The 12,567-nt window shown below is 55.5% G+C and overlaps 1 protein-coding gene across 1 annotated transcript in view; it reads left to right on the top strand.

Annotated features, from left to right (window-relative positions):
• The window catches only part of LOC139251815 (multiple epidermal growth factor-like domains protein 10), a gene marked incomplete at its 5' end in the record, with an annotated part of 196,648 nt that overhangs the window by 151,984 nt on the left and 32,097 nt on the right, over positions 1 to 12,567 (top strand). The window contains one exon of the mRNA XM_070873307.1: positions 7,278 to 7,412. Within this exon, the coding sequence (XP_070729408.1) occupies positions 7,278 to 7,412 (135 nt within the window). The remainder of the gene's footprint in view (positions 1 to 7,277; positions 7,413 to 12,567) is intronic.

Genomic DNA, 12,567 nt, shown 5'->3' with positions numbered 1-12,567 from the left:
CTGTGTCCCTGTGTCTCTGTGTTCCTGTGTTCCTGTGTTCCTGTGTCCCTGTGTCTCTGTATCTCTGTGTTCCTGTGTCCCTGTGTTCCTGTGTCCCTGTGTTCCTGTGTCTCTGTATCTATGTGTTCCTGTGTCTCTGTGTTCCTGTGTTCCTGTGTTCCTGTATCCCTGTGTCTCTGTATCTCTGTGTTCCTGTGTCCCTGTGTTCCTGTGTCTCTGTGTTCCTGTGTTCCTGTGTCCCTGTGTCTCTGTATCTCTGTGTTCCTGTGTCCCGGTGTCTCTGTGTCCCTGTGCCCCTGTGCCCCTGTGTTCCTGTGTCCCGGTGTCTCTGTATCTCTGTGTTCCTGTGTCCCTGTGTTCCTTGTGTTCCTGTGTCCCTGTGTCCCTGTGTCCCTGTGTCCCTGTGTTCCTGTGTCCCGGTGTCTCTGTGTCCCTGTGTCCCTGTGTTCCTGTGTCCCGGTGTCTCTGTATCTCTGTGTTCCTGTGTCCCTGTGTTCCTGTGTCTCTGTGTTCCTGTGTCCCTGTGTCTCTGTATCTCTGTGTTCCTGTGTCCCTGTGTTCCTGTGTCCCTGTGTCCCTGTGTTCCTGTGTCCCGGTGTCTCTGTGTCCCTGTGTCCCTGTGTTCCTGTGTCCCGGTGTCTCTGTATCTCTGTGTTCCTGTGTCCCTGTGTTCCTGTGTCTCTGTGTTCCTGTGTCCCTGTGTCTCTGTATCTCTGTATTCCTGTGTCCCTGTGTTCCTGTGTCCCTGTGTTCCTGTGTCCCGGTGTCTCTGTATCTCTGTGTTCCTGTGTCCCTTTGTCTCTGTATCTCTGTGTTCCTGTGTCCCTGTGTACCTGTGTCTCTGTGTCCCTGTGTTCCTGTGTCCCTGTGTCCCTGTGTCCAAGTGTCCATGTGTCTCTGTGTTCCTGTGTTCCTGTGTCCCCGTGTTCCTGTATCTCTGTGTTCCAGTGACTCTGTGTCCCTGTGTTCCTGTGTCCCTGTGTCTCTGTGTCCCTGTGTCCCTGTGTTGCTGTGTCTCTGTAACTCTGTGTTCCTGTGTCCCTGTGTTCCCGTGTCTCTGTATTTCTGTGTTCCTGTGTTCCTGTGTCCATGTATCTCTGTGTCCATGTGTCCCTGTGTTCCAGTGTCCCTGTGTTCCTGTGTCTCTGTATCTCTGTATTCCTGTGTTCCTGTGTCCCTGTGTCTGTGTCCCTGTGTCCCTGTGTCTGTGTCCCTGTGTCCCTGTGTACCTGTGTTCCTGTGTCTCTGTTTCCCTGTATCCCTGTGTCTCTGTGTGTCTCTGTGTTTCTGTGTCCCTGTGTCTCTGTCTCTGTGTCCCTGTGTCCCTGTGTCTCTGTGTCTCTGTGTCTCTGTGTCTCTGTGTCTCTGTGTTCCTGTGTCCCTGTGTCTCTGCGTTCTTGTGTCCCTGTGTCTCTGTATCTCTGTGTCCCTGTGTCCCTGTGTCTCTGTGTCTCTGTGTTCCTGTGTCCCTGTGTCTCTGTCTCTGTGTCCCTGTGTCCCTGTGTCTCTGTGTCTCTGTGTCTCTGTGTCTCTGTGTTCCTGTGTCCCTGTGTCTCTGTGTTCTTGTGTCCCTGTGTCTCTGTATCTCTGTGTCCCTGTGTCCCTGTGTCTCTGTGTCTCTGTGTTCCTGTGTCCCTGTGTCCCTGTGATTCTGTATCTCTGTGTCCCTGTGTCCCGGTGTCTCTGTGTCTCTGTGTCTCTGTGTCCCTGTGTCTCTGTATCTCTGTGTTCCTGTGTCTCTGTGTCTCTGCGTCCCTGTGTTCCTGTGTTCCTGTGTCCCTGCGTCCCTGTGTTCCTGTGTCTCTGTGTCTCTGTGTCCCTGTGTCTCTGTGTCTCTGTGTCCCTGTGTTCCTGTGTTCCTGTGTCCCTGCGTCCCTGTGTTCCTGTGTCTCTGTATCTCTGTGTTCCTGTGTCTCTGTGTCTATGTTCCTGTGTCTGTGTCCCTGTGTCTGTGTTCCTGTGTTCCTGTGTCCCTGTGTCTGTGTTCCTGTGTCCCTGTGTCCGTGTGTCTCTGTATCTCTGTGTTCCTGTGTCCCTGTGTCTCTGTGTTCTTGTGTCCCTGTGTCTCTGTATCTCTGTGTTCCTGTGTTCCTGTGTCCCTGTGTCTCTGTGTCCCTGTGTCCCTGTGTCTCTGTGTCTCTGTGTCCCTGTGTTCCTGTGTCCCTGCGTCCCTGTGTTCCTGTGTCTCTGTATCTCTGTGTTCCTGTGTCCCTGTGTACCTGTGTCTCTGTGTCCCTGTGTCCCTGTGTCCCTGTGTCCAAGTGTCCAAGTGTCTCTGTGTTCCTGTGTTCCTGTGTCCCTGTGTTCCTGTATCTCTGTGTTCCAGTGACCCTGTGTCCCTGTGTTCCTGTGTTCCTGTGTCCCTGTGTTCCTGTGTCCCTGTGTCCCTGTGTTTCTGTGTCCCTGTGTTCCGTGTCTCTGTATCTCTGTGTTCCTGTGTTCCTGTGTCCCTGTGTCCATGTATCTCTGTGTCCATGTGTCCCTGTGTTCCTGTGTCCCTGTGTTCCTGTGTCTCTGTATCTCTGTGTTCCTGTGTTCCTGTGTCCCTGTGTCTGTGTTCCTGTGTCCCTGTGTCTGTGTTCCTGTGTCCCTGTGTCCCTGTGTCTCTGTCTCTCTGTCTCTCTGTGTCTCTGTGTTCCTATGTCTGTGTGTCCCTGTGTCTGTGTGTCTCTGTGTCTCTGCATCTCTGTGTCCCTGTGTCTGTGTGTCTCTGTGTCTCTGCATCTCTGTGTCCCTGTGTCTGTGTGTCTCTGTGTCTCTGCATCTCTGTGTCCCTGTGTCTCTGTGTTCCTGTGTTCCTGTGTCCCTGTGTCTGTGTGTCTCTGTGTTCCTGTGTTCCTGTCTCCCTGTGTCTGTGTGTCTCTGTGTTCCTGTGTTCCTGTGTCCCTGTGTCTCTGTATCTCTGTATCTCTGTGTTCCTGTGTCCCTGTGTCCCGGTGTCTCTGTGTCCCTAGTGTTCCTGTGTCCCTGTGTTCCTGTGTCCCGGTGTCTCTGTGTCCCGGTGTCTCTGTGTCCCTGTGTCCCTGTGTCCCTGTGTCTGTGTCCCTGTGTCCCTGTGTACCTGTGTTCCTGTGTCTCTGTTTCCCTGTATCCCTGTGTCTCTGTGTGTCTCTGTGTTTCTGTGTCCCTGTGTCTCTGTCTCTGTGTCCCTGTGTCCCTGTGTCTCTGTGTCTCTGTGTCTCTGTGTCTCTGTGTCTCTGTGTTCCTGTGTCCCTGTGTCTCTGCGTTCTTGTGTCCCTGTGTCTCTGTATCTCTGTGTCCCTGTGTCCCTGTGTCTCTGTCTCTGTGTCCCTGTGTCCCTGTGTCTCTGTGTCTCTGTGTCTCTGTGTCTCTGTGTTCCTGTGTCCCTGTGTCTCTGTGTTCTTGTGTCCCTGTGTCTCTGTATCTCTGTGTCCCTGTGTCCCTGTGTCTCTGTGTCTCTGTGTTCCTGTGTCCCTGTGTCCCTGTGATTCTGTATCTCTGTGTCCCTGTGTCCCGGTGTCTCTGTGTCTCTGTGTCTCTGTGTCCCTGTGTCTCTGTATCTCTGTGTTCCTGTGTCTCTGTGTCTCTGCGTCCCTGTGTTCCTGTGTTCCTGTGTCCCTGCGTCCCTGTGTTCCTGTGTCTCTGTGTCTCTGTGTCCCTGTGTCTCTGTGTCTCTGTGTCCCTGTGTTCCTGTGTTCCTGTGTCCCTGCGTCCCTGTGTTCCTGTGTCTCTGTATCTCTGTGTTCCTGTGTCTCTGTGTCTATGTTCCTGTGTCTGTGTCCCTGTGTCTGTGTTCCTGTGTTCCTGTGTCCCTGTGTCTGTGTTCCTGTGTCCCTGTGTCCGTGTGTCTCTGTATCTCTGTGTTCCTGTGTCCCTGTGTCTCTGTGTTCTTGTGTCCCTGTGTCTCTGTATCTCTGTGTTCCTGTGTTCCTGTGTCCCTGTGTCTCTGTGTCCCTGTGTCCCTGTGTCTCTGTGTCTCTGTGTCCCTGTGTTCCTGTGTCCCTGCGTCCCTGTGTTCCTGTGTCTCTGTATCTCTGTGTTCCTGTGTCCCTGTGTACCTGTGTCTCTGTGTCCCTGTGTCCCTGTGTCCCTGTGTCCAAGTGTCCAAGTGTCTCTGTGTTCCTGTGTTCCTGTGTCCCTGTGTTCCTGTATCTCTGTGTTCCAGTGACCCTGTGTCCCTGTGTTCCTGTGTTCCTGTGTCCCTGTGTTCCTGTGTCCCTGTGTCCCTGTGTTTCTGTGTCCCTGTGTTCCGTGTCTCTGTATCTCTGTGTTCCTGTGTTCCTGTGTCCCTGTGTCCATGTATCTCTGTGTCCATGTGTCCCTGTGTTCCTGTGTCCCTGTGTTCCTGTGTCTCTGTATCTCTGTGTTCCTGTGTTCCTGTGTCCCTGTGTCTGTGTTCCTGTGTCCCTGTGTCTGTGTTCCTGTGTCCCTGTGTCCCTGTGTCTCTGTCTCTCTGTCTCTCTGTGTCTCTGTGTTCCTATGTCTGTGTGTCCCTGTGTCTGTGTGTCTCTGTGTCTCTGCATCTCTGTGTCCCTGTGTCTGTGTGTCTCTGTGTCTCTGCATCTCTGTGTCCCTGTGTCTGTGTGTCTCTGTGTCTCTGCATCTCTGTGTCCCTGTGTCTCTGTGTTCCTGTGTTCCTGTGTCCCTGTGTCTGTGTGTCTCTGTGTTCCTGTGTTCCTGTCTCCCTGTGTCTGTGTGTCTCTGTGTTCCTGTGTTCCTGTGTCCCTGTGTCTCTGTATCTCTGTATCTCTGTGTTCCTGTGTCCCTGTGTCCCGGTGTCTCTGTGTCCCTAGTGTTCCTGTGTCCCTGTGTTCCTGTGTCCCGGTGTCTCTGTGTCCCGGTGTCTCTGTGTCCCTGTGTCCCTGTGTCCCGGTGTCCCTGTGTTCCTGTGTCTCTGTGTTCCTGTGTTCTTGTGTCCCTGTGTCCCTGTGTCCCTGTGTTCCTGTGTTCCTGTGTTCCTGTGTCCCTGTGTTCCTGTATCTCTGTGTTCCAGTGACCCTGTGTCCCTGTGTTCCTGTGTCCCTGTGTCTCTGTGTTCCTATGTTCCTGTGTCCCTGTGTCTCTGTATCTCTGTGTTCCTGTGTCCCTGTGTTCCCGTGTCTCTGTATCTCTGTGTTCCTGTGTTCCTGTGTCCCTGTGTCCATGTATCTCTGTATCTCTGTGTTCCTGTGTTCCTGTGTCCCTGTGTCTGTGTTCCTGTGTCCCTGTGTCTGTGTTCCTGTGTGTCTGTGTCCCTGTGTCCCTGTGTCTCTGTGTCTCTGTGTCCCTGTGTCTCTGTATCTCTGTGTCCCTGTGTCCCCGTGTCCCCGTGTCCCTGTGTCCCTGTGTTCCTGTGTCTCTGTATCTCTGTGTTCCTGTGTCCCTGTGTCTGTGTTCCTGTGTCCCTGTGTCTGTGTTCATGTGTTCCTGTGTCCCTGTGTCCCTGTGTTCCTGTGTCCCTGTGTCTCTGTGTTCTTGTGTTCCTGTGTCCCTGTGTCCCTGTGTTCCTGTATCTCTGTCTCCCTGTGTCCCTGTGTCTCTGTATCTCTGTGTCCCTGTGTTCCTGTGTCCCCGTGTCCCTGTGTCCCTGCGTCCCTGTGTTCCTGTGTCTCTGTATCTCTGTGTTCCTGTGTCCCTGTGTCTGTGTTCCTGTGTCCCTGTGTCTGTGTTCCTGTGTTGCTGTGTGCCTGTGTCTGTGTTCCTGTGTTCCTGTGTCCCTGTGTCCCTGTGTTCCTGTGTCCCTGTGTCTCTGTGTTCTTGTGTTCCTGTGTCCCTGTGTTCTTGTGTCCCTGTGTCTCTGTGTCCCTGTGTCTCTGTGTCCCTGTGTCTCTGTGTCCCTGTGTCCCTGTGTCTCTGTGTCCCTGTGTTCCTGTGTCTCTGTGTCCCTGTGTCCCTGTGTCCTTGTGTTCCTGTGTCCCTGTGTCTCTGTGTCCCTGTGTCTCTGTGTCTCTGTGTCCCTGTGTCCCTGTATCTCTGTGTTCCTGTGTCCCTGTGTCTCTGTGTCCCTTTGTCTCTGTGTTCCTGTGTCTCTGTGTCTCTGTGTCTCTGTGTTCCTGTGTCCCTGTGTTTCTGTGTCTCTGTGTCCCTGTGTTCCTGTGTCCCTGTGTCTCTGTGTCCCTGTGTCTCTGTATCTCTGTGTTCCTGTGTCCCTGTGTCTCTGTGTCCCTGTGTTCCTGTGTCCCTGTGTCCCTGTGTCCCTGTGTCTCTGTGTCCCTGTGTCTCTGTATCTCTGTGTTCCTGTGTCCCTGTGTCTCTGTGTCCCTGTATCTCTGTATCTCTGTGTTCCTGTCTCCCAGTGTCCCTGTGTCCCTGTGTTCCTGTGTCTCTCTGTCTCTGTGCCCCTCCGACAGTGCGGCGGTCCCTCAGCACTGCCCCTCCGACAGTGCAGCGCTCCCTCAGTACTGCCCCTCCGACAGTGCGGCGCTCCCTCAGTACTGTCGCTCCGACAGTGCGGCGCTCCCTCAGTACTGTCCCTCCGACAGTGCGGCGCTCCCTCAGTACTGCCCCTCCGACAGTGCGGCGTTCCCTCAGTACTGCCCCTCCGACAGTGCGGCGCTCCCTCAGTACTGTCCCTCCGACAGTGCGTCGCTCCCTTTGTACTGACCCTCCGACAGTGCGGCGCTCCCTCAGTACTGTCCCTCCGACAGTGCGGCGCTCCCTCAGTACTGCCCCTCCGACAGTGCAGCACTCCCTCAGTACCGCCCCTCCGACAGTGCGGCGCTCCCTCAGTACCGCCCCTCCGACAGTGCGGCGCTCCCTCAGTACCGTCCCTCTGACAGTGCGGCGCTACCTCAGTACCGCCCCTCCGACAGTGCGGCACTCCCTCAGTACTGCCCCTCCGACAGTGCAGCACTCCCTCAGTACTGCCCCTCCGACAGTGCGGCGCTCCCTCAGTACTGTCCCTCTGACAGTGCGGCACTCCCTCAGTACCGCCCCACCGACAGTGCGGCGCTCCCTCAGTACTGTCCCTCTGACAGTGCGGCGCTCCCTCAGTACCGCCCCCCCGACAGTGCGGCACTCCCTCAGTACTGCCCCTCCGACAGTGCGGCACTCCCTCAGTACCGCCCCCCCGACAGTGCGGTGCTCCCTCAGTACCGCCCCCCCGACAGTGCGGCGCTCCCTCAGCCCTGGTACTGGGAGTGTTGGCCTGGAATTTGGGTTCAAGTCTCTGGAGCGGGGACTCGAACCCACTTCGAGGTCAGAATGCTACCCATTGATGGTTAGCCCCTCCACGCCCCCCGCCCCCCGGTTCCCCCATGTACGACCATCGACTCGCTGTTTGATATTTAACACTGACTTCCACTTACATTAACTTTTTGTCCTTTTTGTCTCTACAGCATGCATTCCTGGTTACTATGGCTACCAATGCAGTCAAACATGTCCGAAATGTGTCCACACCAGCAGCCATTGCCATCATGTCAGTGGGCGATGTAACTGTACCCCAGGCTTCACGGGCCTACTCTGTAACCAAGGTAACCGGCTCGTTAATTGGCCCTTCCCTTCTGCTAATCGTTCCTCCCTCTCCACCCCTCAGTGGCGTTGATTTTCATTGGGAATCACCCCCACCCATTACCTCAACAAGAAGCCCACTCTTCCTATAAACCAAGACCACCTATTTCCACCTCCGTAACGTCGCCCGTCTCTACCCTCCCTCAGCTCATCCACTGCAGAAACCCTCACCCCTGTACCTCAGTTACCTCCAGACACCGAATTATCCCAACCCTCCCTAAACTTCAGCTCATCCCGAACCCTCACTGCCCCCGTATCCTAACTCGCACCGAGTCCCGCTCACCCCCTGTGCTCACCGAACTACATTGGCTCCCAGTCCAGCAACGCCTCCATTTTAAAATTCTCATCCTGGCTTTCAAATCCCTACAGCCCCAACACCCCTCCCTATCTCTGTAACCTCCTCTAGCCCATACACCCCTCCCTATCTCTGTAACCTCCTCCAGCCCCTACACCCCTCCCTATCTCTGTAACCTCCTCCAGCCCCTACACCCCTCCCTATCTCTGTAACCATCTCTCTCTCCACCTCTCCCCTCTCCTCCACTTTCTCTCTCTCTCCCCCTCTCTCTCCCCTCCCCCTCTCACTCCCCCTCCCCCTCCCCCTCTCCCCCTATCCTTTCTCGCCCCACTCCCTCCCCCTCCCCCTGTCTCTCTCTCTCCCCCCCTCCCCTCTCTCCCTCTCTTTCTCCCCTCCCCCTCTCTATCACCATCCTCTCCTCCCCCACCACTTCCCTCTCTCCCCTCCCTTATCTCGCCCCCTCTCCCTCCCCCTCTCTCCCCCCTCTCTCTCCCCTCTCTCTCCCTCCCCTCCCTGCTCTCCGTCCCCTATTCTTCTCCCTCCCCCTCCCCTCTCCCCCTCCCTCTCTCTCCCTCCCCCTCTCCCCTGCCTCTCCCCCTCTCTCTCACCCTCACTCTCTCCCTCCCCCTCTCTCTCACTCTCTCCCTCCCCCTCTCTCTCCCTCTCCCCCTCCCTCTCCCCCCCTCTCTCCCTCCCCCCCTCACTCTCCTCCCCTCCCCCCTCCCCCCAGGAAGCTCTAAACTTCCCTCCCTTCCCCCCACCCCCTCCTCCTCCCTTCCCCCCACCCCCTCCTCCTCCCTTCCCCTCCCTCCTGGGAAGCTCTAACCTCCCTTTCCCTCTCTCACCCCACTTACCCTCCCTCGCCCCCCGCCCCCGTGCCGGGGAAGCTCTGACCCCGCTTTCCCCCGTGCGGTGTTCACGCTGGGACAGTTTGGCCGGCGGTGTTCGGGAGCGAGCCGCTGTGCGAACAATGGGAGCTGCAGCCCGTACGACAGGACGTGTCAGTGCGAGCTGGGCTGGGCCGGACACGACTGCCCGCAACGTGAGTGCCTCCGAGAGTGTCCCGCCCACTTCTCATCATCTCTGCGCACCAGGAGCTCTCGCTAAACCTGGTTATAAATCTCTGCTTAGACCCCAGCTGGAGTATTGTGGCCAATTCTAGGCCCCGCACTTTAGGGAGGATGTGAAGGCCCCGGGGGAGGGTGGGGAGGAGATTGACCAGAATGGTCCCAGGGGATGAGGGCCTTCAGTGACGGGGAGAGACTGGAGAAGCTGGGGTTGTTCTCCTCGGAGCAGAGAAGGTTAAGGGGGAGATTTAATCGAGGGGTTCACTATCACGAGGGGTTTTGAGGAGTAAATCAGGGGAAACTGTTCCCGGGGGCAGGAGGGTGGGTAACCAGAGGGACACAGATTGACGATAATCGGCGATGGAACCAGAGGGGGAGATGGGGAGAATGTGTTTTGACGCAGCGAGTTGTTGTGATCGGGAACGCGCTGCCTGAAAGGGCGGTGGGAGCAGATTCAATCGGGGACGTTCAAACGGGGGAATTGGGTAAATACTGGAAGGGGGGAAATGTGCCGGGCTGTGGGGAAAGAGCAGGGGGGAGTGGGACTGATTGGATCGCTCTGTCACAGAGCCGGCACAGCACGGGCTCCGTGGGCCCAATGGGATCCTCCTGTGCGGTATCGTTCTATCCACAGGGCTCAGAATCACAGATGGGATTCACTGGAGGTTATTGTGTTCCTAACACAGATGAGGCTGCACACAGGGAGGTTAAAGTAACAGTGACCTCAGTCTTTATTGAGACACTCCAGAGTGAGGAACAGGCCTTAGGGGCCGGCTTATATACAGTGCTCCCAAGGGATGCTGGGATCCCTTGGGACTTCAGGGGATGCGCTCCCTGGTGGCGGAATATGGGAGTGCATGCTTTACAGATACACAACATCACTCCGCCCCCCAAAGTCAAAGTGAAAACTATTTACAAGGTGAGGCGGTCGGGAGCCTTTCTTTCCCTGGTGGACCACCTCGGTACAAATGTCTGTTCTGGTATGTTGGCTGTGCCCTCGCTGGGCTGGCGTGTTGTTGGCCCTGCAGGGCTGCTGGGTGAGCCTGGCCTTGCTGGGCTGTTGGGCGTGATGGGTTCGATTTCCTGGTCCAGTGTCGTTGATCCTTTGGGTGTGTGTTGTGGGCTCGAGAAAGGTGGTGTGTGCTGTGGGTTGTTCAGGGCAGTCTGTGAACCGCAGCCTCGTTTGGTCCAGGTGCTTTCTGCAAATTTGTCCATTGTCTAGTTTGACTACAAACCCCCGACTCCCTTCTTTAGCTATCACCATGCCTGCGATCCACTTGGGACTATGTCCATAGTTTAGCACATACACAGGGTCATTCAGATCAATTTCCTGTGACACAGTGGCGCGACCATCGTTTACATTTTGTTGCTGCCGCCTGCTCTCTACCTGATCATGCAGGTTGGGGTGAACCAGCGAGAGTCTGGTTTTAAGTGTCCTTTTCATGAGTAGCTCAGCCGGGGGCACCCCTGTGAGCGAGTGGGGTCTCGTGCGGTAGCTGAGCAGTACTCGGGACAGGCGGGTTTGGAGTGAGCCTTCTGTGACTTGTTTGAGGCTCTGTTTGATGGTTTGTACTGCCCGCTCTGCCTGCCCATTGGAGGCTGGTTTAAACAGGGCCGAGGTGACATGTTTGATCCCATTGCGGGTCATGAATTCTTTAAATTCGGCACTGGTGAAACATGGCCCGTTGTCACTGACCAGTATGTCAGGCAGGCCGTGGGTGGCAAACATGGCCCTCAGGCTTTCAATGGTGGCGGTGGCAGTGCTTCCCGACATTATTTCACATTCAATCCATTTTGAAAAAGCATCCACCACCACCAGGAACATTTTACCTAGAAACGGGCCCACATAGTCAACATGGATCCTCGAACATGGTCTGGAGGGCCAGGACCACAAACTTAGTGGTGCCTCTCTGGGCGCGTTGCTCAACTGAGCACACACGCTGCATTGCCGTACACAGGACTCTAAGTCAGAGTCGATACCGGCCACCACACGTGGGATCTGGCTATCGCTTTCATCATTACTATACCCGGGTGTGTGCTGTGGAGATCCGAGATGAACGTCTCCCTGCCCTTTTTTGGTAGCACTACGCGGTTGCCCCACAACAGGCAGTCTGCCTGAATGGACAGCTCGTCCTTTCACCACTGGAACGACTTGATTAGCTCTTGCATTTCAACGGGGATGCTGGCCCAGCTCCCATGCAGTACACAGTTTTTTACTCGGGACAGCAGAGGATCTTGGCTGGTCCAAGTCCTAATCTGGCGGGCCGTGACAGGTGATTTATCATTTTCAAACGCTTCCATGACCATCAACAAGTCTGCGGGCTGCGCCACCATCAACAAGTTTGCAGGCTGCGCCATTTCCACCCCAGTGGTGGGCAATGGTAGCCGACTGAGAGCATCCGCACAGTTCTCGGTGCCTGGCCTGTGGCGGATGGTATAGTTATAAGCTGATAGCGCGAGTGCCCACCTTTGTATGCGGGCTGAGGCATTAGTATTTATCCCCTTGTTTTCAGTGAACAGGGATGTGAGGGGCTTGTGATCGGTTTCCAGCTCAAATTTGAGGCCAAACAGGTCCTGATGCATTTTCTTTACCCCGAACACACACGCTAATGCCTCTTTCTCAATCATGCTGTAGGCCCTCTCGGCCTTAGACAAGCTCCTGGAGGCACAGGCGACAGGTTGCAACTTCCCCACACGTTAGCTTGTTGTAATACACACCCGACTCCGTACGACAATGCATCACATGCTAGCACAAGTCTTTTACACGGGTTATACAATACAAGCAGCTTGTTGGAGCATAAAATGTTTCTGGCTTTCTCAAAAGCAATTACTTGTTTTTTTTCCCCATACCCAGTTCTCACCTTTACACAATAACACAATAAGAGGGTGCTTAACCCCGGTAGGAAGTTACCAAAATAGTTGAGGAGTCCCAGGAACGACCGCAGCTCCGTGACGTTCTGTGGCCTGGGCGCGTTCCTGATAGCCTCTGTCTTGGCGTCTGTGGGCCGAATGCCGTCCGCCGCGATCTTTCTCCCCAAAAACTCCACTTCTGTTGCCATGAAGACGCATTTCGACCTCTTCAGCCGCAGCCCTACGCGATCCAGTCGCTGGAGGACCTCCTCCAGGTTTTGTAGGTGCTCGACGGTGTCCCGACCCGTGACCAATATGTCGTCCTGAAAAACCACTGTGCGTGGTACCGACTTGAGTCGGCTCTCCATGTTTGTCTGGAAGATCGCTGCAGCCGACCGAATTCCAAATGGGCATCTGTTGTAGATGAACAGTCCCTTGTGCGTGTTGATGCAGGTGAGGCCCTTCGAAGACTCCTCCAGCTCCTGCGTCATGTAGGCCGAAGTAAGGTCGAGCTTGGTGAACGTCTTGCCTCTTGGTCGTCTGCCTTAGGTCGTCTGCGCTCATTAGGCTACCCCTGGCGACCACGGAAGGGTCTGACGAACAGGAATGTGAGATAGTCATGGCAATCAATGCCTTTGAGTCCACAGGTTTGCCCATGACGGCTCGCCAAATCAGAGCCTGGACGGCCAGCGACCCCACGTTATCCTTAATAAAAAGATGTGTTTTAACCGGTGACTGGGCAGAGGCTCGCGATGCCTGCCCCGAGGAGATCAAACCTTTCCATAGGCGCATGTATGAACTCTCACTACAAGCAGACTGCCTGATGTGGGGCACCGAGTAGTTATGCCTCTGCGAGGCAGAGAGGCGTTTGTCCGGGAGCTCCACTGTGAGCACCCAGGGATCGTC

This window comes from Pristiophorus japonicus, unplaced genomic scaffold (assembly GCF_044704955.1).
Source record: "Pristiophorus japonicus isolate sPriJap1 unplaced genomic scaffold, sPriJap1.hap1 HAP1_SCAFFOLD_445, whole genome shotgun sequence".
NCBI lineage: Eukaryota > Metazoa > Chordata > Chondrichthyes > Pristiophoridae > Pristiophorus > Pristiophorus japonicus.
The sequence above is the reverse complement of the archived record's forward strand: the minus strand, read 5'-3'. Positions and strand labels throughout refer to the sequence as shown.